The sequence below is a fragment of the Oncorhynchus masou genome, chromosome 23 (genome assembly GCF_036934945.1).
Source record: "Oncorhynchus masou masou isolate Uvic2021 chromosome 23, UVic_Omas_1.1, whole genome shotgun sequence".
NCBI classification, from domain to species: Eukaryota; Metazoa; Chordata; class Actinopteri; order Salmoniformes; family Salmonidae; genus Oncorhynchus; species Oncorhynchus masou.
Genome location: NC_088234.1, coordinates 20,033,856 through 20,059,902, shown reverse-complemented (window position 1 = coordinate 20,059,902; position 26,047 = coordinate 20,033,856). Strand labels below are relative to the sequence as shown.

The 26,047-nt window shown below is 43.4% G+C and overlaps 1 protein-coding gene across 2 annotated transcripts; it reads right to left on the bottom strand.

Moving 5' to 3' along the window:
* Positions 1-210: 210 nt before the first annotated feature.
* On the bottom strand, positions 211-24,684 carry LOC135510523 (up-regulator of cell proliferation-like). Of its 2 annotated transcripts, none has more exons than XM_064931526.1 (4): positions 24,643-24,684; positions 22,688-22,775; positions 17,826-17,928; positions 211-5,534 (listed from the first exon to the last, which is right to left on the bottom strand). In XM_064931526.1, exons 2-4 carry the CDS (start codon positions 22,703-22,705, stop codon positions 847-849), a joined length of 4,809 nt encoding a protein of 1,602 aa, XP_064787598.1. In that variant the 5' UTR covers positions 22,706-22,775; positions 24,643-24,684; the 3' UTR covers positions 211-846. The 2 variants fall into 2 exon arrangements, with proteins under 2 accessions (XP_064787598.1, XP_064787599.1); XM_064931527.1 differs by having other exon boundaries at positions 24,658-24,684.
* Between the last annotated feature and the right edge of the window lie 1,363 nt (positions 24,685-26,047).

Below are 26,047 nucleotides of genomic sequence, written 5' to 3'. Positions count from 1 at the left end.
TGTTTTGAGTTAGTCTGTATATATATACATATATATATATATATATACACATATATACATATATATATATATATATATACATATATATACATCAAGAAACTTGTGAGAACCTCTGTTTTTATATTACTTTGAGGTATTAACAGACACAAGTAAATATTCCTATAATATTATTAAGTACTACTTTCTTACAGAGAAACAAACAGACAAGCATACTTGAGTAAGTTTATTTTCATTAAATGAAATGTGTATTTACGTTAGAATCTAAGAGAACATTGCCATTTCAATGATGGATCCTTTTCAACACTTGACTGAATCACATCAGTAATAGGGTAACAATGCGTGGTTTGATCCGTAACAAAATTAAATGAAAATGTTTACCCTATTCACCACATAAGAACCAAAATATATATATTTTGAAATATATATAGGAACATTTTGACTTCCAAAACGTATGAGGCATGAATAAAATGCAATCAACATGCAAAATTTTGAAACTTGAATTATTTTTACTTACAGAAGTGAAGTTCGTAAGCAGTTAAAAACAGATTTAGCCTCAGAGCCTAGTACCCTAGGTAGACTGATTCACAGTAGGATTCATTATTTAATCAATTGCTTTCCAGCATAGCAAATAAAACCCAAGTGCAGGACAGATTATCATACCTGCCACCATTCCATGGCTTTTTTTATTGGTAGATTTCAAGGGCCCATGTCTTGACTGAAAACTAAGAACACTTGTTTGGTGTTTAATCTAAGAATGTTCCATGCAGTCTCTTGAGAAGTATTGATGTGTTGGGACTCAGTCAAACCAAGTTAAGGCTATTGCTCTTCGAGGCAATTTAGAGAATCTCACTTGAAGCTAAAAGACTCTTTTATGCTTCTTTCTGCCTGTTCCTTTGAGATCCATTTCCAGACAGGGGGAATATCTGCAGGCAGTGCACCATACTTTTCGGCAAATTGCTTGTTGAATTTTGCCATCACAAATTTCCAGTAGTCCGAGGCCTGTATGCTGGAATCCGCAGGAATAAGCCAGTCAGGGTAAATGTCCCGATATTTCTTGTAAGGATGCCACTGTCCACGTGTTTCATAGCATCTGAAGGCGGAATCATTGAACACTGAAGAGGAGCAGATGTCAGTGACAAGATTTCTTGAGCCCTCAAAACTAACACGACCAAGTCCCTTTGGTCGATGTATTGAGGCACAGTGGTTTGTGTGGGCTTTTCCTCCTGCCTCGCACGGTGCCTTGCAGAATGGACACTGCTTCCCACAGCCAAACACTTTTGTGAACAGCTCGTTCTGTGGCTTGATGTTCTGTCTTTCCAATTTCGTTTTCACATCCTTTGCTCTTTGGAACTCTTCTCTCAGCGACTGTTTCATATCCACTACAGATATTTTAAGCCAGTGGGCAAACGATTCCTGGTTGGAATTGTTCAGCATCATGGTGGCTTCCAACGCATCTTGGGGAAGCACCAGCTTCTCTCCTAGGAGGCTGCATATGTCCTTAATGAATTCCTTTATGTTGCCCTTCTCATTCATCTGTGCTTTTGTGATTGCCTCAGTGATGACACTGATGATCCCTTTGAGTTGACAGTCTTCCAAATCAAACATTTTGTTTCCTTGTGAGAAGCGCTTCAAGATTTCATCCAAAATCCAATTCTTGACAAAGCCTTCGTAGTCACAAATGTAGCTCACATAGTTAGCAAAGTTGAATTCTGACAGTAGTTGCTTCAAGATAGAGGACTGGAAAAATGTCCGAGAGCTGAATTGAAAGGCATTCTGTCCCGTCAGCATTACATCAACAATTTCAGGACCCAGGGAACTGGCAACATAGGCTTTTACTGCTGGTTTGAGACACAGGGTGGTGAACTGCTCAGCTTTCTTATGACACTGATCTTGTCCACTGATCAAGTCTTTGAAGTCTTCCAAGTATTTATCTTTGAACTGTTCAAGGCACAAACGAGGATTATTGTCAGTTATGAACTTTTCATGCAGATTCTGGAAGGTCCTGGCTGCAAACCCACAAATGTGCAATTTGATGTTCAGTTCAAATTTGAGGCTTGTGTCAAGTTCTTTGTTGGCATCCAGCTTCTCTTCAATCATGTGCAGAATCTCTTGTATGTATGTTTCATGGTAGTCTGTTTTCTTTTGGACCTTCTCAAACACAAACTCTTTGCATTTGGCTATCAGGTTGTCTGCCATGGCCTGGGTTTTTCTTGTGTGCTCATCGATGTAAAACTCCTTTAATAATCTCTTGAAAATCCCCTCTGGAGTGACTATGAAGGGTTCTTCTCCATGATCTTCAAGTTTCACTTTGTTCAGCTTTTCATTCACTGAACCTCCCTTCTGGACCATGTTAGACCGAAGCTGGTTGAAAACATCACTCAAAACATCTTGTGGCATCAATCCTTCAAAGTTGGATAGCTCATACACGGTTTCCTCCCATACCTTTTCAAATTCTCTATCAAGATCCTTCTCTGACCGCTCAGAATGGCTCTTTCTGCAGTTCTCAAGCAACTTCAGCACTCTTTTCTCCATCGCGGCTGTGTGGTTCTTCTTGATTGTGTCAAGCTTGATCATTACTTTTCGAATCTCAAAAGCAGCTTCCAGTTTACTCATTATAGAGTTTTCTATCTCCCTTTTCATACCTTTGGTGCTGTTTGCAAAATCCTCTCTGTATCTCTCCACAAGATGGACATGGCCCTCTGTCTGTTCGAAGTACTTGGTCAGGTTGTCAAGAATGGTCTTCTCCCATTTGACAAGTTCCGTTGAGGCTTCCATTTTCAATTTGCTGTGAAAATCCCTCATGTTGTCCATCTGGTATTTCATTGCAACTGTCCCAAAGTTGGAAATCCTTGTTTCAGCATTTGTTGTCCATGTGTGCATGTGCTTTTTGAATGACCATTCCCACTTACTGAACTCAACGCACAACTTCATGTAGGCATCAGCCACCAGGCTGTTTCTGAAGCTGAAGATGAAGTTTTCATACTTCACAGCATTCCAAAGGCTTTTTGTCCACTCCAGAAAGTCCATGATGTTCCCAGAGGCTTCACAGTCCTGGAAAACCTTGATCATGTTCTTTTTGAACTCGTAGACGGACTCGCTGTACCCGGCGCTGACAGGTGCCATTGGAGGGTTACCATGCCAAAGTCCAGGGATGTACCAGTTACCAGTCTCTGGGTTGTACTCCATCACATCTGTGAAGATCTTGTTCTCTTCCTTTTTTTCCATTCTGGCTGCTGCTTGGGTCATCTCGTTCAATTGCTCCAAGAGCATCTTCCGGTCTCTCATGTTCTTGTCGTGTGCCGAGACATCTGCCACATTCTGGTGGACAAACAGACACTTGGGCTTCTTTCCCACCTCTTTCATTCGAAGAAAAGCATGGACAACAATTTGAAGGATGTCCTTCATGTCGGTCGAATTCTCCATGGCAATATTGACAATTGTGACATCACTCAGCCCAACAACTAGAGTGGCTAGCTCATTGTCGTGCTCATAGCTGTCATTCAGCTGTGCCAGCTCTGGCGACTTCAGTCCTTCTGTGTCGATGATCACTAAAAAATCGCAGTTCAGCTCCTTTTTGAAGTCGTCTTTGACTTTGATGAGAAGCATGAAGGCTCCTCTTGTGCATCTGCCACTACTGACTGCGAACTGCACTCCAAACATTGTATTCAGTAGAGTGGACTTTCCTGTGCTCTGAACACCTAGAACAGTTACCACCAGGATCTTGTTCTTCGGCTGCACTAAGACATTGAGCTGATGCAGCACATCACTCACCCATCTCAGAGGTATGTTGGATGCGTCTCCGTCCACCAGCTCCAGAGGAAACCCATCCAGAAGCAGCTCAGCACATAGTCTGGGCAGGTGCTGCATTTGTTGCCGTGACACATCAGTTTCTCTGAGTAAGACAGAAGACTCATAAAGTTGACCCATTTCACATAGGAAATGCTCGGTTCCCAAAGAACTGTTTGAAATCTGTCTGTCAAGGTCTGCAATTTCTTCTTTGTTTTCAGAGGAGTTCTGGCACTTCTCTTTGTACAGCTCTCTGAGGCCAGACAAGTTTCTACGGGACAGATTGTCCAGGTTCATTCGCATCCATTTCAAGAAGTAGGACCTTTCTAGCCCTGTCCTTGACATTGCATTTATGAAGAAAGACATTGCACCTGATATGTCATAGTTTCTCTGCTTTTTCCTGAGTTGTATCTTCTGTGATCGGAGATCACTTTTATACATCTCTATGTTTTGATTACTAGCTTTCCGCAGTCTGCATTCCTCCTTCTCTAGACGTGCCAACTCCTTCCAGACCTGTCCTTGCAAGGGAAGCTGACTTTCCTTATACTGTGGTATGTCATGTATGTTTGAAGTAATTGCATCAGCATTTTGCTTTGCACTTTGACATTCTTGGCAGTCCTCGTCAACCAAGATCCCAAGATTGTGTGCCACTTCAGCCATCTGCTCCAATGGCATTTTGGACTTTGAACTCTTGATCACCTGACCAACTGCGTTTTGCAGCTTCTTCACAAAGTCTGCATCATTCATCTGTTTGTTCTTCAGGATGACGTTGCTCGTCTTCAAGTTTAGCTCTTTGGCGGTTTTCTTCAAAGCATCAATGCTGAAACTCTTGCTCTGTGGGTTACCCACTAGAAACAGCTGTGCCTTGGTGTTTTGGCTGGTCAGTAGCTTGTACTTGTTGTCCAGGTTGTCAAAGAACACAAAGACTGCTGCGGAAGTCTGACAAAGAAAGGAGTACTGGGTCTCAAAGGAACTGATGTCCCCTCTTAGATTAGCTACAGCGACAGGTTCACCAAAGATGTCAATGTTCTTGTTCCCACAGGGAAGGTACCAGCTTATCTCAACCAATCCATTGGATATCCTCCTTGGACTATCACCACATTCCATGTCATGGTGGACAAATGTATCATGATACTGTTGGGGATTACTCAGTAGCTTGTTCAGAATCTGTGACTTGGACACAGAGCACTCACCCAATCTGACAAAAGAGACCATGGGGAGGTCAGAGTGAACAATCCTGTCTTCAACAAATCCTCTTGGGTCTGACAATGAATGAGGTCTAAACTTCTTGACAATGTCTCGCATTGCCCAAAGCATCAGCATGCACTGTTTTGTGTCACAATTGGGGAGAAGTAGGGGCACAGAAAACTGACACATTGACATTTTCAAGACCATCTCTTGCTGCAGAAAACTGTTAGAGCACAGAAAGAGAGCAGTAACAACGTCTAAGGGGTTTATAACATTACTAGAATCCAGGTTATCAACCAGACTCTCCAGATCTAGCTCTATGTTGCAAAATGAAGCATCACAACTTTCCTCTCCTCCTGATGAGGTACATTTCACACTCCTAGCTGTTACATTAACCATCATTAACCTCTTCAAGAAAGTCCATGGTAGGGCTGAGAGAGTCTGAGCGGGTTCATCTCTGACGGTCTTCTCATCGATCTGCAGCACGGTGCTCAGGGTGAGCTTCTCTGTGTAGTGTTGCTCCAACCCCAGGTTCAGCAGCAAGCTCTCCAGGTGGGTTTCTGTGGGGGGAAAGATAGAGATATTTGATCAGGTGAATTTAATACATCTTTTTTTATTACATCTGTAAAGCACAACCCTTATTTTATAGATGACATATCAGAACAGGGGTAGACTGGCCATCTGCCATTTCGAGAAAATGCCAGCTGGTCCATTTTGAGCCCAGTGGGCCGGTCTAATTATCATTATCTGGCTTATACTGTGAGCCTCAAATAATTCTGAAAAAGAAAACACTAATATATCTTAATTAGATAAGTATTCACCCCCGAGTAAATACCATGTTAGAAACACATTTGGCAGCATTTACAGCTGTGAGTCTTTTTGGGTAAGTCTATGGGCTTTGCACACCTGGGTTGTACAATATTTGCTCATTCTTCAAGCTCTATCAAGTTGGTTATTGATAATTGCTAGACAGTCATTTTCAAGTATTGCCAATGATTTTCAAATAGATTTAAGTCAAAACTTTAAGTTGGCCATTTTGGAACATTCAACGTCGTCTTGAGTTGTGTTTTATATTATTGTCCTGCTGAAAGGTGTATTTGTCTCCCAGTGTCTGTTGGAAAGCGGACTGAACATGGTTTTCCTTTAGGATTTTGTACGTGCTTAGCTCCATTCTGTTTATTTTCATCCTGATGACAAGCATACCCAAACAGGATGCATGTTTTGGAATATTTGTCTTCTGTAAAGACTTCCTTCTTTTCACTTTGTCATTTAGTTGAGTATTGTGGAGTAACTATAATGTTGTTGATCCATCCTCAGTAGTCTCCTATCACTGCCATTAAACTGTTTTAAAGTTACCATTGTCCTTATGGTGAAATCCCTGAGTGGTTCCCTTCCTCTCTGGCAACTAAGTTAGGAAGGACGCCTGCATCTTTGTAGTGACTGGGTGTATTGTACACCATCCAGACTGTCCTTTAAGTGTCCACACCACTCCCACATTCTCAAAAATAGAAATATTGTTTAATTATTCAAACTTTTGATGTCCAAAGGTCTCTCTGTGTTCCACAGTTTACACTCCAATCTCAAACACTACAGAGCATAGGGGCAGCGTATTTTACGACCGGCTTACAGCCGACTTCCTGCTCTCCCCCTCTATGAGAGAGAGCACGCTGTAGAGCAGACCCACTGTAACCTGATCCTTCTAACCGTCACAGGAGAGTTATGACAAGTACCGACAGGATGCACTGTGTCACTGTGTGTAGACAGCCTGGTCTCATAAACTGGATGCACTGTGTCACTGTGTGTGACGAATGCAGAGAAAAGCTCAAACCAAGTTCTCACCCCACTGGATTCTGCATTTATATGCCATAGCTTGCACATAACCAACAATAATTTATATGTCAAGACAAGGTTTAGGGTGTGACTTCTCATAAATGTTCATCTGTTTCCCAGAACTGCCTGTTGGTCTATTGTTGAGCGGCTGGTCTCACCTCCCCCCCTCCATTATTGCTTAACACATTGCATTGGTGTCAACCATGCTTTTATTCAGTCAAATCCAGCTGAACCCAGTTATATCTGTTGTAAATGTTTTTTTTATCGTAACAAACTGTGTCTAAAGTTTCATGACATATATTTGAGACTTTAACAGTTAACATGGACATGGGAGGAGATCCTGGATGGTAAGAGACCCTGGAGGCAGGCTGGGGAGTATCGCTGTCCACGGGAGGAACTGGAGGCAGGCTGGGGAGTATCGCCGTCCACGAGAGGAACTGGAGGCAGGCTGGGGAGTATCGCTGTCCACGGGAGGAACTGGAGGCAGGCTGGGGAGTATCGCTGTCCATGGGAGGAACTGGAGGCAGGCTGGGGAGTATCACCATCCACAGGAGGAACTGGAGGCAGGCTGGGGAGTATCGCCGTCCACGGGAGGAACTGGAGGCAGGCTGGGGAGTATCGCTGTCCACGGGAGGAACTGGAGGCAGGCTGGGGAGTATCGCCGTCCACGGGAGGAACTGGAGGCAGGCTGGGGAGTATCGCTGTCCACGGGAGGAACTGGAGGCAGGCTGGGGAGTATCGCTGTCCATGGGAGGAACTGGAGGCAGGCTGGGGAGTATCACCATCCACAGGAGGAACTGGAGGCAGGCTGGGGAGTATCGCCGTCCACGGGAGGAACTGGAGGCAAGCTGGGGAGTATCGCCGTCCACGTGAGGAACTGGAGGCAGGCTGGGGACTATCGCCGTCCACGGGGGAACTGGAGGCAGGCTGGGGAGTATCGCCGTCCACGGGAGGAACTGGAGGCAAGCTGGGGAGTATCGCCGTCCACGGGGGAACTGAAGGCAGGCTGGGGAGTATCGCCGTCCACGGGGGGAACTGGAGGCAGGCTGGGGAGTATCGCCGTCCACAGCAGGAACTGGAGGCAGGCTGGGGAGTATCGCCGTCCACAGCAGGAACTGGAGGCAGGCTGGGGAGTATCGCTGTCCACGGGAGGAACTGGAGGCAGGCTGGGGAGTATCGCCGTCCACAGCAGGAACTGGAGGCAGGCTGGGGAGTATCGCCGTCCACGGGAGGAACTGGAGGCAGGCTGGGGAGTATCGCCGTCCACGGGTGGAACTGGAGGCAGGCTGGGGAGTATCGCCGTCCACAGCAGGAACTGGAGGCAGGCTGGGGAGTATAACCGTCCACGGGAGGAACTGGAGGCAGGCTGGGGAGTATCGCCGTCCACGGGGGGAACTGGAGGCAGCTAAGGCGGAGCGGCAACAGTATGAGGGAACACGGCTGGCAAGGATGCCCGAGAGGCAGCCCCCAAAACATTTTTGGGGGGGCACATGGGGAGTGTGGCTGAGTCAGGTTGGAGACCTGAGCCAACTCTCCGTGCTTACCGAGCATTGACTGGTCCTTGGTACCGGTACCCCCTGTATTTAGCCTCGCTACTGTTATTTAACTGCTGCTGTTTAATGATTTGTTATTTACATTTTTTACATTTCTATTTTTTACTTAACACTTATTTTTCTTAAAACTGTATTGTTGGTTAAGGTCTTGTAAGTAAGCATTTCAATGTAAAGGTCTACACTTGTTGTATTCGGCGCATGTGACAAATACATTTTGATTTGATTTGATACGAGAGATGAAGGCGAGCCTTGAAATGAGTGTTGAGAAAGCCGCAACAGTTGAAAAATAAACTAAAAAGTTGAAGGGTACAGTTAATGTTATTAAAGCTGACGATAATGAACCTAAAAAAGAGAGCAAGTTGTTAACCTCTTGAAACTCTAGGGGCGCTATATCATTTTTGGATAAAAAGACGTGCCCGTTTTAAGCTCAATATTTAGTCACAAAAAGATGCTCGACTATGCATATAATTGGTAGCTTTGGAAAGAAAACACTCTGACGTGTCCAGAACTGCAAAGATATTCTCTGTGCGTGCCCTAGAACGTGAGCTACAGGCAAAACCAAGATGAGACGGCATCCAGGAAATGAGCAGGATTTTTGAGGCTCCGTTTTCCATTGTCTCCTTATATGGCTGTGAACGCGAGAGGAATGAGTCTGCCCTTTCTGTCGTTTCCCCAAGGTGTCTGCAGCATTGTGACATATTTGTAGGCATATCATTGGAAGATTGACCATAAGAGACCACATTTACCAGGTGTCCGCCCGGTGTCCTGCGCCGAAATTGGCGCGCAAAACTCAGCTGCAAGTATTTTTCCATGGAATTCAGAGAAGAAAGCATGCTTCCACGAACGATATATCAATGAAGAGATATGTGAAAAAACACCCTGAGGATTGATTCCAAACAGCGTTTGCCATGTTTCGGTCGATATTATGGAGTTAATTCGGAAAAAGTTTGACGTTGTTGGTGACTGAATTTTCGGTTCGTTTCGGTAGCCAAATGTGATGTACAAAACGGAGCGATTTCTCCTACACAAAGATGCTTTCAGGAAAAACTGGACATTTGCTATGTAACTGATAGTCTCCTCATTGAAAACATCCGAAGCTCTTCAAAGGTAAATGATTTTATTTATTTGGTTATCTGGTTTTTGTGAAAATGTTGCGTGCTAAATGCTACTCAAAATGCTAAGCTAGCTTAGCATACTCTTACACAAATTAGTGAATTGCTATGGTTCAAAAGCATATTTTGAAAATCTGAGATGACAGTGTTGTTAAGAAAAGGCTAAGCTTGAGAGTAGGCGCATTATTTTCATTTTATTTGCGATTGTCAGAAATCGTTAACGTTACATTATGCTAATGAGCTTGAGGCTATAACTGTATACAGGTTTTTTTCATAGCCAAACGTGAACAAAACGGAGCGATTTGTCCTACACAAATAATGTTTTTTTGAAAAAATGAACATTTGCTATCTAACTGAGAGTCTCCTCATTGAAAACATCTGAAGTTCTTCAAAGGTAAATGATTTTATTTGAATTATTTTCTTGTTTTTGTGAAAATGTTGCTGGCTGAATTCTAGGCTTATAGCCATGTTAGCAATCAATACTCTTACACAAATGCTTGTTTAGCTATGGTTGAAAATCATATTTTGAAAATCTGAGATGACAGTGTTGTTAACAAAAGTCTAAGCTTGAGAGCAAATATATCTATTTCATTTCATTTGCGATTTTCATGAATAGTTAACGTTGCGTTATGCTAATGAGCTTGAGGCTATAAATAGAATCCCGGATCCGGGATTGTGCGACGCAACAGGTTAAGAGAACTTGTTATACAGACTACATCAATGCACGAAAATCAGGTGAATTCATGATTAAAGCGGTGCAGATCCCAGGCGATACTGTTGATCAAATTTAGGGCATTGATACAAGTGCCAATCATTGCCAAATTCGCACCCTTTAAAGATTAAATATTGGTTAAAAGCCGGGGCACAAAACTTGCCGGCTTTCAAAATGGCCTGAACGATCCGTTCCTAAAGGAAATAGCAGAACGACGCAAAGTACTGTACCCATCTTCAAAGACAATAGACAAGCTATACATACATTGATAACTGTTTCAAGAAACCAAGACCACTCCATGGCTATTCAAAATGAAATGGAAATCGAAACCTATCAATGGTAGGGATTGTAATATAGAAAAATAAATATTTAAAAAATACAATTTATAAAGAAGCTACACAGTGCATTCAGAAAGTATTCAGGCCCCTTCACTTTTTCCATATTTTGTTAAGTTACAGCTTTATTCTAGAATTGATTAAATAGTTTTTTCTCCCTCATCAATCTACACACAATAACACATAATGAAAAAGCAAAAACAGGTTCATTTTTATACATTCGCAAATGTAAAAAATGAAATAGCACGTTTACATTCAGACCCTTTACTCGGTACGTTGTTAAAGGCACACCTGTATTTGGTGTGCCTTTATCACTGCAGATCCTCACAAGCTCTCTCAGGTTGGATGGGGGGCGTCGCTGCAGAGCTATTTTCAGGTCTCTCCAGAGATGGGCCACTCAAGGATATTCAGTCTGAGGTCCTGAGGTCCTGAGCGCTGAGGAGCAGATTTTCATCAAGGATCTCTCTGTACTTTGCTCTGTTCATCTTTGCCTTGATCCTGACTAGTCTCCCAGTCCCTGCCACTGAAAAACATGCCCACAGCATGATGCTGCCACCACCATGCTTCACCGTAGGGATGGTGCCAGATTTCCTCCAGACATGAAGCTTGGCATTCAGGCCAAAGAGTTCAATCTTGGTTTTATCAGACGAGAGAATCTTGTTTTTCATGGTTTGAGAGTCTTTAGGTGCCTTTTGACAAACCCCAAGTGAGCGGTCATGTGCCTTTTACTGAGGAGTGGCTTCAGTCTGGCCGCTCCACCATAATGGCCTCATTGGGGGAAAGCTGCAGAGGAACTCTAGAGCTCTGTCAGAGTGAACATCGGGGTTCTTGGCCACATCCCTGACCATGACCCTTCTCCCCCGATTGTTCAGTTTAGCTGGGCAGCCAGCTCTAGGAAGAGTCTTGGTGGTTCCAAACTTCTTCCATTTCAGAATGATGGAGGCCTCTGTGTTCTTGGTGAACTTCAATGCTGCAGAATTCTTTTTGGTACCGTTCCCCAGATCTGTGCCTTGACACAATCTTGTCTCGGAGCTCTATGGACAATTCCTTCGACCTCATGGCTTGGTTTTTGCTTTGACATGCACTGTCAATGGTGGGACTTTTTATAGACAGGTGTGTGCCTTTCCCCAAAAAATTATGGAAACCCAAAGGAATCATACCTATCTGCCCCAGTGACTTTCCATGTCACCTTTACACATACAGTTGAAGTCGGAAGTTTACATACACTTAGGTTGGAGTCATTAAAACACGTTTTTCAACCACTCCACAAATGTCTTGTTAACAAACTATAGTTTTGGCAAGTCGGTTAGGACATCTACTTTATTTTCCAACAATTGTTTACTGACAGATTATTTCATTTATAATTCACTGTATCACAATTCCAGTGGGTCAGAAGTTTACATACACAAAGTTGAATGTGCCTTTAAACAGCTTGGAAAATTCCAGAAAATTATGGCATGGGTTTAGAAGCATCTGATAGGCTAATTGACATAATTTGAGTCAATTGGAGGTGTGCGGCTTGCTATAGACCACCCTCTGGCCCCAGCTGTACCCTGGACACCATATGTGAATTGATTGCCCCTATCTATCTTCAGACCTCGTGCTGCTACATGACATAAACTGGGACATGCTTAACACCCCGGCCATTCATCAATCTAAGCTTGATGTCCTCAATCTCACACAAATTATCAATGAACCTACCAGGTACAACCCCAAATCCGTAAACATGGGCACCCTCATAGATATCATCCTAACCAATTTGCTCTCCAAATACACCTCTGCTGTTTTCAACCAAGATCTCAGCGATTACTGCCTCATTGCCTGCTTCCATAATGGGTCTGCAGTCAAACTACCACCCCTCATCACTGTCAAACTCTCCCTAAAACTCTTCAGTGAGCAGGCCTTTCTAATCGACCTGGCCCGGGTATCCTGGAAGGATATTGACCTCATCCCGTTAGTAGAGGATGCCTGGTTATTCTTTAAATGTGCCTTCATCACCATCTTAAATAAGCATGCCCCATTCAAAAAATGTAGAACCCTTCGTTCACTCCAGACCTGACTGCCCTTGACCAGCACAAAAACATCATGTGGCGTACTGCATTAGCATCGAATAGCCCCTGTAATATGCAACTTTTCAGGGACGTTAGGAACCAATATGCACAGGCACTTAGGAAAGCACAGGCTAGCCTTTTCAAACAGAAATTTTCAGCCTGTAGCACAAACTCAAAAGAGTTCTGGGACACTAAAGTCCATGGAGAAAAAGAGCACCTCCTCCCAGCTGCCCACAGCTCTGAGGGTAGGAAACACTGTCACCACCGATTTATCCACAATAATTGAGAATTTCAATAAGCATTTTTCTACGGCTGGCCATGCTTTCCACCTGGCTACCCCTACCCCGGTCAAATGCGCTGCACCCCCCACAGCAACTCGCCCAAGCCTCACCCATTTCTCCTTCACCCAAATCCAGTTAGCTGATGTTCTGAAAGAGCTGCAAAATCTGGACCCCTACAAATAAGCTGGACTAGATAATCTGGACCCTCTCTTTCTAAAATGATCTGCCGAGATTGTTGCAACCCCTATTACTAGCGTGTTCAACCTCTCTTTCGTATTGTCTGAGATTCCAAAAGATTGGTAAGCTGCCGCGATCATCCCCAGCTTCAATTCCATACAACTCTCTTTCCATGGCCTCCAACTGCTCTTAAATGCAAGTAAAACTAAATGCATGCTCTTCAACCGATCGGGGCCGCACCTGCCCGCCCGTCCAGCATCACTACTCTGGATGGTTCTGACTAAGAATATGCGGACAACTACAAATACCTAGGTGTCTGGTTTGACTGTAAACTCTCCTTCCAGACTCACATTAAGCATCTCCAATCCTAAATTAAATCTAGAATCGGCTTCCTATTTCGTAACAAAGTCTACTTCACTAATGCTGCCAAACATACCCTCGTAAAAAGGACTATCCTACCAATCCTCGACCTCGGCGATGTCATTTGCAAAATAGCCCCCAACACGCTACTCAACAAATTTGATGCAGTCTATCACAGTGCCATCCGTTTTGTCAGCAAAGCCCCATATACTACACACCACTGTGACCTGTACGCTCTCGTTGGCTGGCCCTCGCTTCATACTCGTCTCCAAATCCACTGGCTCCAGGTCATCTACAAGTCTTTGCTAAGTAAAGCACCGCCTTATTTCAGCTCACTGGTCACCATAGCAGCACCCAGCATACGCTCCAGCAGGTATATCTCACTGGTATATTCCCCAAAGCCATTTCCTCCTTTGGTCGCCTTTCCTCCCAGTTCTCTGCTGCCAATGACTGGAACGAACTGCAAAAATCACTGAAGCTGGAGACTCATATCTCCCTCATTAGTTTAAGCACCAGCTGTCAGAGCAGCTCACAGATCACTGCACCTGAACATAGCCCATCTGTAAATAGCCCATCCAACTATCTCATCCCGTTACTGTATTTATTTATTTATTTATCTTGCTCCATTGCACCCCAGTATCTCTACTTGCACATTCATCTTCTGCACATCAACCACTCCAGTGTTTAATTGGTATATTGTAATTACTTCGCCAACATGGCCTATTTATTGCCTTACTCCCTTATCTTACTTCATTTGCACACACTGTATATAGACTTTTTCTACTGTATTATTTAATGTATGTTTGTTTATTCCATGTGTAACTCTGTGTTGTTGTATGTGTCGAACTGCGTTGCTTTATCTTGGCCAGGTCGCAGTTGTAAATGAGAACTTGTTCTCAACTAGCCTACCTGGTTAAATAAAGGTGAAATTAAACAAATTTAAAAATAACAGTACCTTCCTTCAAACTCAGTGCCTCTTTGCTTGACATCATGGGAAAATCAGCCAAGACCTCAGGAAAATAATTTGTAGACCTCCACAAATCTGGTTCATCCTTGGGAGCAATTTCCAAACGCATGAAGGTACAACACTCATCTGTACAAACAATAGTACGCAAGTATAAACACCATGGGACCACGCAGCCGTCATACCGCCCAGGAAGGAGACTCATTCTGTCTGCTAGAGATGAATGTACTTTGGTGTGAAAAGTGGCAATCAATCCCAGAACAACAGCGAAGGACCTTGTGAAGATAGAGGAAACAGGTACAAAGGTATCTATATCCACAGTAAAACGAGTCCTATATCAACATAACCTGAAAGGCCGCTCAGCAAGGAAGATGCCACTGCTCCCAAACCGCCATTAAAAAAAATCTAGAATACGTTTTGCAACTGCGCATGGAGACAAAGATCGTACTTTTTGGAGAAATGTCCTCTGGTCTGATGAAACAAAAATAGAACTATTTGGCCATAACGACCATCGTTATGTTTGGAGGAAAAAGAGGGTGGCTTGCAAGCCGAAGAACACCATCCCAAATGTGAAGCACGGGGGTGGCAGCAGCATATTGTGGGGGTGCTTTGCTGCAGGAGGGACTGGTGCATGTCACAAAATAGATGCATCATGAGGATGGAAAATTATGTGGCTATATTGAAGCAACATCTCAAGACATCAGTCAGGAAGTTAAAGCTTGGTCGCAAATTGGTCTTCCAAATGGACAATGACCCCAAGCATACTTCCAAAGTTGTGGCAAAATGGCTTTAGGACAACAAAGTCAAGGTATTGGAGTGTCCATCACAAAGCCCGGACCTCAATCCTATCGAAAATGTGTGGGCAGAACTAAAAAAGCGTGTACTTGCAAGGTGGCTTACAAACCGGACTTAGTTACACCAGCTCTGTCAGGAGGAATGGGCCAAAATTCACCCAACTTATTGTGGGAAGCTTGTGGAAGGCTACCGAAAACGTTTGACCAGAGTTAAACAATTTAAAGCCAATGCTACCAAATACTAATTGAGTGTATGTAAACTTCTGACCCACTGGGAATGTGATGAAAGAAATTAAATATTAAATAAATAGTTGTCTCTACTTTTATTCTGACATTTCACATTTTTCAAATAAAGTGGTGATCCTAACTGACCTAAGACTGGGAATTTTTTACTAGGATTAAATGTCAGGAATTGTGAAAAACTGAGTTTAAATGTATTTGGCTAAGGTGTATGTAAACTTCCGACTTCAACTTTACCCCTGCGTGCTCTGTCATTGTGCTGAGACAGCGCAGCGGAGATACAGATTTTGCACCAACCTGTCACTCAATCATTTGGATCTTTTTGCTCTATATACAGTATAGGAACATAAAACTAAAACTGAGGGGGAACAAGTTTCAACATTTGCCCCCTTGTGGAGCCGGGTAAAGTTCACACATTATTGCAGGAATCATACTTGAGTAAAAGTAAATATACCATACCTTATAGCCTACCCAGTAAAATACTACTTGAGTAAATGTCTAAAAGTATTTGGTATTAAATATAATTATCAAAAGTAAATTAAATTGCTCAAATAATATACTTAAGTATCAAAAATATTAATAATTTCACATTCCTTATATTAAGCAAACCAGACAGCACAATTTTCTTGTTTTTTAAATTTATGGATAGCCAGGGGCACAATCAAACACTGGCATAATTTACAAAATAGATCCGCCAGATGAGAGGCAAGAGGCAACTCTTGGCAAGTGTGTGAATTGGACCATTTTCCTGTCCTGCTAAGCATTCGAAATCCAAAGGACTTTTTGGTGTATGGAGTAAAAGGGAAATGTTTGGAGTAAAAGGGAAATGTTTGGAGTAAAAGGGAAATGTATGGAGTAAAAAGTACATCATTTTCTTAGGCAAGTCAGTTAAGAACAAATTCTTATTTACAGTGACGGCCTACCCCGGCCAAACCCTAACCCGGACGACACTGGGCCAATTGTGTGCTGCCCTATGGGACTCCCAATCATGGCCGGTTGTGAAACAGCCTGGAAACTAACCAGGATCTGTAGTGACGCCTCTAGCACTGAGATGAAGTGCCTTAGACTGCTGCATCACTCGGGAGCCCTATAAGAATGTTGTGTAGTAAATGTGAAAGTAGTCAATTATAAAAATAGGAAAGTACAGATACCGCCAAAAACTACTTAAGTAGTAATTTAAAGTATTTTAGTTTAGTACTTTATACTACTGCATTCTAGTCAACACAATGCGCCACGCCAATCTCGCCACAGTGCGGACCCTTTTGTAGGCCCTCGGATTTTTATTTGTATTTTTTTGGAACTCATTTGGGTAATCAACTTATTGTTGAGAGATAGAATAGTAGTAAACACAAGGTAGGTGCAATTTCGAAATTTGCTTGTGCATCAGAAATGTTTTTTTTTATGTCAGTCACTGACAGTCACTGAATTAGTCCATGTCAGCTAAACATTTTTAGATTGGTAAAGCCCCGGGATACCCAGGGATGGGCAACTGGCGGCCCTCCATTTTGTAGCCCTGCGGATCAATTTCCCAAAAGAATAATAACAACAACAAAAAATTAAAAATGAATTGGGGGGGGGGGACTTAGTCAATGTCTTAGCTTACAGTTGAGAGTTAGAATAGTAGAATATGTGCACCTTTCTCTTTGAAGATAATTTGATACGTACAGTCCATTTAAATTGAGAAAAGAAATGCATTAAAAGCATTTATGTGAAGATTTGTGATTGACAAGGACAATTTGATGTTGGACAACAAACTTTAAATCATGCTTAAGACTGATGAAAGGCAACGTTTGTACTGGTGGGGTTGGCGGGACTTTTAAATACATCATGACTAGGTCACAGAGAGGAAGTTTCCATGACACTCTGCAGCTTGCAGTCTCATGGCCTATTCCCAGGAACTAACTACAGTACAAGGTGTTATTGTGTGTGAGAAATGTAACGTGGAATCACATTTTCACATGTACAGTTTCATGTCATCACATGTTGCTTCACATGTTGTCACATGTTATCACATTAACTTCAAATAAGATCACATTAACTTAACATAAGATTGGGTTTTATATATGTGGGTTTTCAAGTTTAACATTATGTTGTTAAGAATATCACAATTCACTGTATAAGTTATGAATGTTTCTTTTTGCTCAAAGTTTTTAACTGCCTGTATATATTAGAGCTATTGATACTCACAGACTAATCTGCTGCAAATAAATTAAGAGAGGTACATTTCAAGTACCACCAGCAGAGCTATTGAAGTACGGGGCCATGTTCAATACGCAAACGATGTGGGAGGATGCAGATAGAAATGCCATGAATAGAGTTGTCGTGATTCCTTATTCTACATCCCAGAGAGGCATGTTTCTTATACAAAATAAATGTCTATCTGAAAGCTGGCCAATGTTGTATCCTGCTGAACATGGCCCTGTTTAGATGTCTGTTTAATACCTGCTACGGCAGCATCCATTGGTTGAGCTGGCTCAGACTTTAGACCGTCAGTTTGTGCTCTGTGAGATGAATCCTCTTCTTCCCCAAGGTAGAAGTCACATTCCTGCAAATTAAGAAAATAAATCCGAGATTTAACAAGTATAAATGAATGGGAGTTCATCAGCCAATCGAATAATTTCAGAATTTCACACAGGGGGCTCTTTGAGACAAAAACAGGGAGACTTTGTTCAGCTGGAAATGCAATCTAGTCTGTATTGTCACATGCTATTCCCACCTGGAAGTGGGAACTATGGAATTTTCATCCCAAATTGCCCCACTCACTCTTTAACAGCGACATTACTGCCCCTCGAGCAAGGTCTAACTCTTGAGGACTTCTTGTTCTTTCATTTTGTGGGCTGAGAGAGGAGATAGCTTTTCCTTCTAACACAAATAATACTTTATAAAATATTAAAGTTATATAAAGTTATTTTAAAATAGTAATTACCATCAGTGATACAAATACAGCAGTTCGGTCAATAGTCCGACTGTCATGACTCCTACCCAAGGTGGCCCCTCTTCCTGTTCGGGTGGCGCTCGGCGGTCATCTTCACCGGCCTACTAGCTGCCACCGATCCCTTTTCCCTTTCTGTTTTTTTTGTCTGATTAGTAACACCTGTTTCTTGTTTAGGTTTAGTTGGACTATTTAAGCCGGTAGGCCCGCCTGCTCTTTGTGCGGGCTTATTTCATTTCCAACTGTGTATTTTGTGTGGTAGTGCTGGTTGTTTTGGATTTTCCCTCCGGACTGGTGTGGTCCTGGTTTTGGGCGACTGTTTATGTGCGCCCAGTTTCTTGGCAAGTACATTTTTTCCGGTGTGTAATAAAGCGATACTCCACCACGCCCAGTGCGTTACAGAAGCCCGCTCCCCAAATGGAGTCAGCAGGAGCAGCGCCCACCCCCCTTCCATCGATGGAGGAATGCATCCTCCATCGGATTGGGTCCGCGATGGACCAGATGATGGAGCGAATGGACCGAAGGGAGAGGAGTGGTCTCCCCACTTCACCTCCGGCTCCTCCGGCAAGTCCACCTACTCCTTCCCAGGCATCCGGCTCCAGCGCACTTTGTTTTGCGCCCCCGAGGGAGTACGATGGAGCGGCAGCTGGGTGGCAGGGGTTTCTACCCCAGCTCGAGTTGTACCTGGCTACCGTGAGGCCGACTCCCTCGGGGGAGGAGAGTGTGAGCGTCCTCATCTCCTGCCTGACGGGTATAGCTCTGGAGTGGGCCAACGCGGTGTAGAATGGCCCAGACTCGGCGAGGGAGCACTATACGGAGTTCACCCGCCGTTTCCGGGCTGTATTCAACCACCCTCTGGAGGGCCGAGCAGCGGGTGAGCGACTAATCCACCTTAGGCAGGAGACGAGAAGCGTGCAGGACTTTGCGTTGGAGTTCCGGACCTTGGCCGCTGGGGCCCGGGTGGAACGATAGGGCCCTGATGGACTACTACCGGTGCAGCCTCCGAGAGGACGTCCAAGGGGGCTAGCGTGTCGGGACGCCACTCTCTCCCTAGCATCAAACTCACCCAGAGCCCCCTGTTGGTCACATGTTTGCGTTAATTCTTTCCCTTGATTTTTCTCCCTCTTCCCAGCATAGGGCACTAGTCGATTCAGGCGCAGCTGGGAACTTTATGGATTGCGGACTCGCCCTCAAGCTGGGAATTCAGCTGGTGCCGATAGAACCCCCCCCCCTTTAAGTGCACTCCTTAGATAGCCGGCCATTAGGGTCAGGGCTGGTCAGGGAGGCCACGGTCCCACTGGACATGGTAAAGCAGGGGGATCATAGGGAGCGGATTAGTCTCTTCCTTATCGATTCACCTGCGTTTCCAGTGGTGCTGGGGGTTCCCTGGCCAGCCAATCACAATCCCAGGATTTTGTGGAGACAGGGGGTTCTCCAGGGGTGGTCAGAGGATTGTTCGGGTAGGTGTATGGGAGTTTCCATCGGTGCCACGTTGGTGGAGAGTCCAGACCAGGTTTCCACTGTGCGCATTCCCTCTGAGTATGCTGATTTGGCTATCGCCTTCTGTAAGAAGAGGGCGACCAAATTACCACCTCATCGACAGGGGGATTGTGTGATAAACCTCCAGGTAAACACTGCGCTTCCCAGGAGTCAAGTGTACCCATTGTCACAGGAGGAGACGTTGGCTATGGAGAAGTATGTCATGGAATCTCTGGAACAGGGGTACATTCGGCCCTCCATTTCACCCGTCTCATTGAGTTTCTTTTTTGTGAAGAAAAAGGAGGGAGGTCTGCGTCTGTGCATTGACTATAGAGTTCTCAATTCCATCACAGTGGGGTTTAGTTACCCGCTACCTCTCATCACTACGGCGGTGGAATCATTTCGGGTTTTTTCACAAAACTGGACCTCAGGAGCATATAATCTGGTGCGTATTTGGGAGGGAGACAGTGGAAAACTGCGTTTAGTACCACATCGGGCCACTATGAGTACCTCGTCATGCCGTATGGGTTAAAGAATGCTCCAGCCGTCTTTCAATCCTTTGTAGACGAGATTCTCAGGGACCTGCACGGGCAGGGCGTGGTTGTATATATCGATGATATCCTGATCTATTCCGCCACACACGCCGCGCATGTGTCTCTGGTGCGCAGGGTGCTTGGTAGACTGCTGGAGCGTGACCGCGTTAAGGCCATGCGTAATTGGCCGACTCCAACCACGGTGAAGGTGGTGCAGCGGTTTTTAGGGTTTGCCAATTACTACCGGATGTTTATCCGGTGTTCTGGCCAGGTAGCGGAACCCATTACCTCACTGCCGAAGGGGGGGCCGGTGCATTTACGGTGGTCGGCAGGTGCATTTACGGTGGTCGGCAGAGGCTGACAGAGCCTTCAATCGGTTGAAGGCGCTGTTCACTGATGCGCCCGTGTTGGCGCACCTGGACCCCTCTTTAGCGTCCGTAGTGGAGGTGGACGCGTCCGAGGCTGGGGTGGGTGCCGTGCTATCACAGCGCTCAGGTACGCCACCGAAACGCAGCCCCTGCGCTTTCTTTTCGAGGAAGCTCGGTCTGGCGGAGCATAACTATGATGTGGGGACCGGGAGTTGTTCGCTGTGGTAAAGGCCCTGATGGTGTGGAGACACTGGCTTGAGGTTGGCTAAGCACCCTTTCCTCATCTAGACTGACCACCGGAATCTGGAGTATATCCGGTCAGCTAGGAGACTGAATCCGCGTCATGCAAGGTGGGCAATGTTCTTCACCCGATTTAGGTTTACTATCTCGTATAGACCATTATTTTTTTCCCACAATAGTATTTTGATCTTTGAAAGCTGTATTTTTCCCACAATAGCATTTTGATCAACGGTCATATGCTTGTGCTTCTCAGAATGCATCTCTCCCTCATACATGCGGACAGTGGGGAAAGGGAGTGAGAGTCAGCAGCCGACAGCATAACAGGGACAGGCAGATACTTTCATAGCAGGAATTAACATAATGCAGAGGCTATTAAAGCTGACCAAATAATGGATTTTTGAACAATTTACTGGAGCGTTGTGTATATTTTCTTTCTTTAAATCACAGAAAATTACTGATGTAAGCTAAATGCTTAGATAAGAGAAAGAGGAATGTCGGTGCTGGGAATTTTCGGTTTATCTTCCCAGATCTACTATAACACTTAACCACACCACAACAACGCAATAAGGCACAGGGGCATGTGGTATATGGCCAATATACAACGGCTAAGGGCTATTCAAATGCACAACGCAGCGCGGAGTGCCTGGATACAGCCCTTAGCCGTGGTATATTGGCCATATACCACAAACCCCCGAGGTGCCTTATTGCTATTATAAACTGGTGACAAACGTAATTACAACAAGAAAAATAAATATTTTGTCATACTCGTGGTATATGGTCTTGTATACCACAGCTCTCAGGCAATCAGCATTCAGGGCTCAAACCTCCAGCTTAAAAGTACATTTTAGTCATTTAGCAGACGTACAGAAGCAATTAGGGTTAAGTGCCATACTCAAGAGCACATCAACACATTGTTCATCTCGTCGGCTCACGGATTTAAACCCACAACCTTCCGGTTACTGGCCCAACACTCTTAACCTCTAGGCTAAGATGTAATCGTTTAACCATCAGTTACCTATAAATAAGTGTTGAGAACATGTCCAAACAGAACAGCTCAAACCAAGCTAAAACTTAAGCTCATCAGGTTCAAACAAGGTAACCAGACACTTCTCAAGCTCGGTCTAAATTCACTCTCTATTAGCAATGTTCAGCATCAAAAAAGTCAAAGGCAGGAAGCGGTATAGCTCATTTCAACAGGAAGCTACACGCACACAGGCTCAGCTCGCCTCCACGCTATTGCCCTCCTTTTCAGCCTGAGCAGTTGGTGTAACAGAAAGGTGCAGTTGATGATGGCACCAAAACAGCCTCTCTTTTTCTCTGCCCATCATCTGTCCATCTTCACCAACATGGTCAGACGACCAAGTTAACCAGCAGTGAGGCCTCTCAAGACATTTCCAGTCCCTTTTCTCTCCACCCTCCTCTCAGTCTCTGGGCAATAGACAACTTTAGCCTCTGCTCCGTCTGCCTGAAGGGGTATCCTCGGTGGTGCTATAGTTTTACACGATCTTGACAGTATGCAAAGCATCTAGCTATCTGAACAAATATGAATGCCCTCCAATCTGGACACTGTCCTCCTGTACTTGTGTAAAAGCATCAAAAGTCTTTCCTTGATTGCTTGCATTCTATCTCCTTTCCTCTTATCTCAAAACGCATCAGAGATCCATTGCATTGCATTTAAGGAAGAGGGTGAGGAGAGAGGACGTGAGGAATTGAGAAAAGATTGAAGGTTCAACCCCAAGTGTCACAACCTACCTCTTCATTTATATCCATCAGCAGGGTGTTTTCAGCCACGCCTCTTATACACTGGGTCAAAGGTCAAAAACTTTCAGATGGCCTGGATCTGAAATGAGTATGGGATAATAGATAAGTTAACCAATGTAACAAGGCTAATTAAATGACCTTAGGATTAAAAAAACTGCATAAACTTCCATTACAAGTGTTGGTAAAAACATTCATAGATGCTTTATTGTAAATGGTATGTCACTGAAGAGAGAAAGCATCTGACCTTGTTTTAGATTATATAATACTATTCCCCCCCCTAGATTTGGAGATGGTAGGCTGATCCTAGATCTGTGTCTAAGGGGAACTTTAACTGGGCCGCCCCAAAATGACATGGTAAAGGACAACCAGTATTATCAAATGAATTAATGATCTGGAATGGTATGTTATTGTGGCACTCACTAACCATTTTGCCAGAATTTACTTCACTGACAGGTAGCAGCATGACAAAAAACTCAGGCAGCACATTTGGACCATTGGAAGTTGAGGGACCGTACATTTTTGCTTTCTCATTGGTTCTGGGAACGAAGCCATAAGTTTCCTGACCGATAAAACGTTTTTTAAAGCTTCTGTTCCTGTTCTGGGAACACACATTGTTAGGTTGCAGGGAGTAAATGTTTTACTATGGTTCCCTGAAAGTTTTCCAGGGAGGTTTCATTAATATTATGAGAATTAAAATTATAGGTTATTTGAAAATAATTAATAACGGTATGAGAACATGTTTCAATAACGCTTTTAATAACACTGCTAGCTTAGTTTGGCTTAACTGTTTCAAACTCCAAGCACAGATAGGACACATGGAACTTTATTTAATTAGGCAATAATTATACCCCAAACGTTTTATTCATGGGATTATTCTACTGTGCCACCAGGATGTAGTTAGCATGCCATCTTTTTTTGTTTTACTTATACAATCCATTCATTTTAGTCTATTCAAACAGACCCTATTTCAGAGGAAACAAGTACTCATTAAGATCAATAATTGGACGAAGCCAACACACCTGAACACACTTAACGAGATCAAGGCTATAGAGTTTTATTGAAGCTGAGAAAGGACTGTAAGTTTTTAAATAACATTCTTTTAACGTCACTAATGTTTTCTTGTGGTTTATGGTATGTTTCTTAATGTCCTGAGAACATGACTAAATAGAACCACAAGGAAACCTGCAGAAAATGTTATGCTGAAGTAATGAAATTCCCACAGAAAAATGGTTATTTCTTAACCTTCTCGGAATAATTTGAGATGATTACTTCAAATAGAACCATGAAGAAACCTGTAGGAAGCATTATGCTAAAGTAAAAATATGTCCACTTTAGAAACACATGGTTCTCAGAACGTTATGTGCTAGCTGGGTATTCTGCATTATTCCCAGAATATTGTGGGAAGGTTGTATGCAAAATAACCATAGGTCAACCATGGCTCTCACCAAACTCGAATAAGCATATGGTTCTTGGATTGTTAACGTTATGTGCTAGATGGGTACATATTTAGTTTTCACTCATAAAACAGCCATGACTCTCCTCTCCTCTTGCATTTCAAGCAAAACGGATGTCCCTCACAAAGCGTGAGACATCGAGGACACTTAATTTACAGCAAATAACCTGCCACACAACAAGAAGTACGCTACTACATCTCAAGCTGAAACTCTTTTGCATTGCATGTGTAACTCTAGGCCACGTAGCATATTATGAATATTTACATTTGCCATCATGCATGTGTGCACACGTGCAATCACTCAGTTAAATCAGAAAATATGACTGTTGGAATTGATGATGCAGAGCGCACCGATTAAGCTAATGATAGCCTAACAACAAGCCTCACAATTTATTTTAAATGCTTCTATTGACGTTATTAAAACATAAAACAAACAACTTGTCTATTGCCTTGATGATTTAAACTATTATTTGAAAGTTTAATGTATTCTTACTAGCATATCACATACTTTCCGCGAACCAGCTCTTCCAGAGAGTTCAGCAATCTAATAAAATGGTGTTTCATTTTCACCATAAAATGCTCTCGGAGTGAGGTGGTGGGAGGAACCATATGAAACAAGAAATACAATCTTTCATGACTGACTGTTTCTGACCAAAAGTGGTGTTCACGATCACATTGCCGAAGTTTGATTTTGTAATTAACCATTTAAAAGCAAGGATAACGTTTTGGTTCAGTCCGTCCAATATTCTTTCAGTTTCGTGTTTCGGTAAATTGGAAGCAAGCAGTTTTGTTTCGACCAACAGTTTACAGAGAAGGAAAGAAGGGTTAGAAGTTAGAAACAGATCACATTATTGGATATATAGGCTTTAATTTTTACAGTATGTTTGGATCACAGCTCAGGGAGGCGATGGTGACCATAATCCCTCTATTTCACCAGGAAGGCCCTACAGTGGCATGTATTCATTGATGTCAAAGGAAGGCGATAAAATATTTGGCCAATTAAAAAAAATACATAGATATACACAATACCAGTCAAAAGTTTGGACACACGTAGTTGTCAAGTTGCTCAAAAGTAGTAAGTAGTTGCAAAGTTGCTAATTAGTTAAAATTGTCTGGGATGAGATTTGAACATGCAACTTTAGAGTTGGTAGCTGTTCAGGTTGCAACACATTCATGCCCATCCAGCCATTCCTCTGAACTTTTATTTCCCTCACCAACTTTAAACATCAGCTATCTGAGCAGCTAACCGATCACTTCAGCTGTAAATAGTCTATCTGTAAATAGCCCACCCAATCTGCCTACCTCATCCCCATACTGTTTTTATTTACTTTCCTGCTCTTTTGCACACCAGTATCTCTAATTGCACATCATCATCTGCTCATTTATCACTCCAGTGTTAATTGGCTAAATTGTCATTACTTCGCTCCTATGGCCTATTTATTGCCTCCCTCCTCATGCCTTTTGCACACACTGTATATAGACTTTATTTCTTCTACTGTGTCATTGACTTGTTTATTGTGTTATTGGCTTGTTTATTGTTAATTCCATGTGTAACTCTGTGTTGCTGTCTGTGTCACACTGCTTTGCTTTATCTTGGCCAGGTCGCAGTTGTAAATGAGAACTTGTTCTCAACTAGCCCACCTGGTTAAATAAAGGTGAAATAAAAATCAAATAAATTTAAAGAACAAACCACCCTCCTTTCGTTTTTTCCTTAAGTAACCTATCTATCTAAGGTAACCAGTTCTACAGCTGCACCATCGAGAGCATACCGACAGGTTGCACCACCGCTTGGTAAGGCAACTGCTCGGCATCCGACTGTAAGGCGCTTCAGAGGGCAGTGCGTACAGCCCAATACATCACTGGGGCCAAGATTCCTGCCATCCAGGACCTATATACTA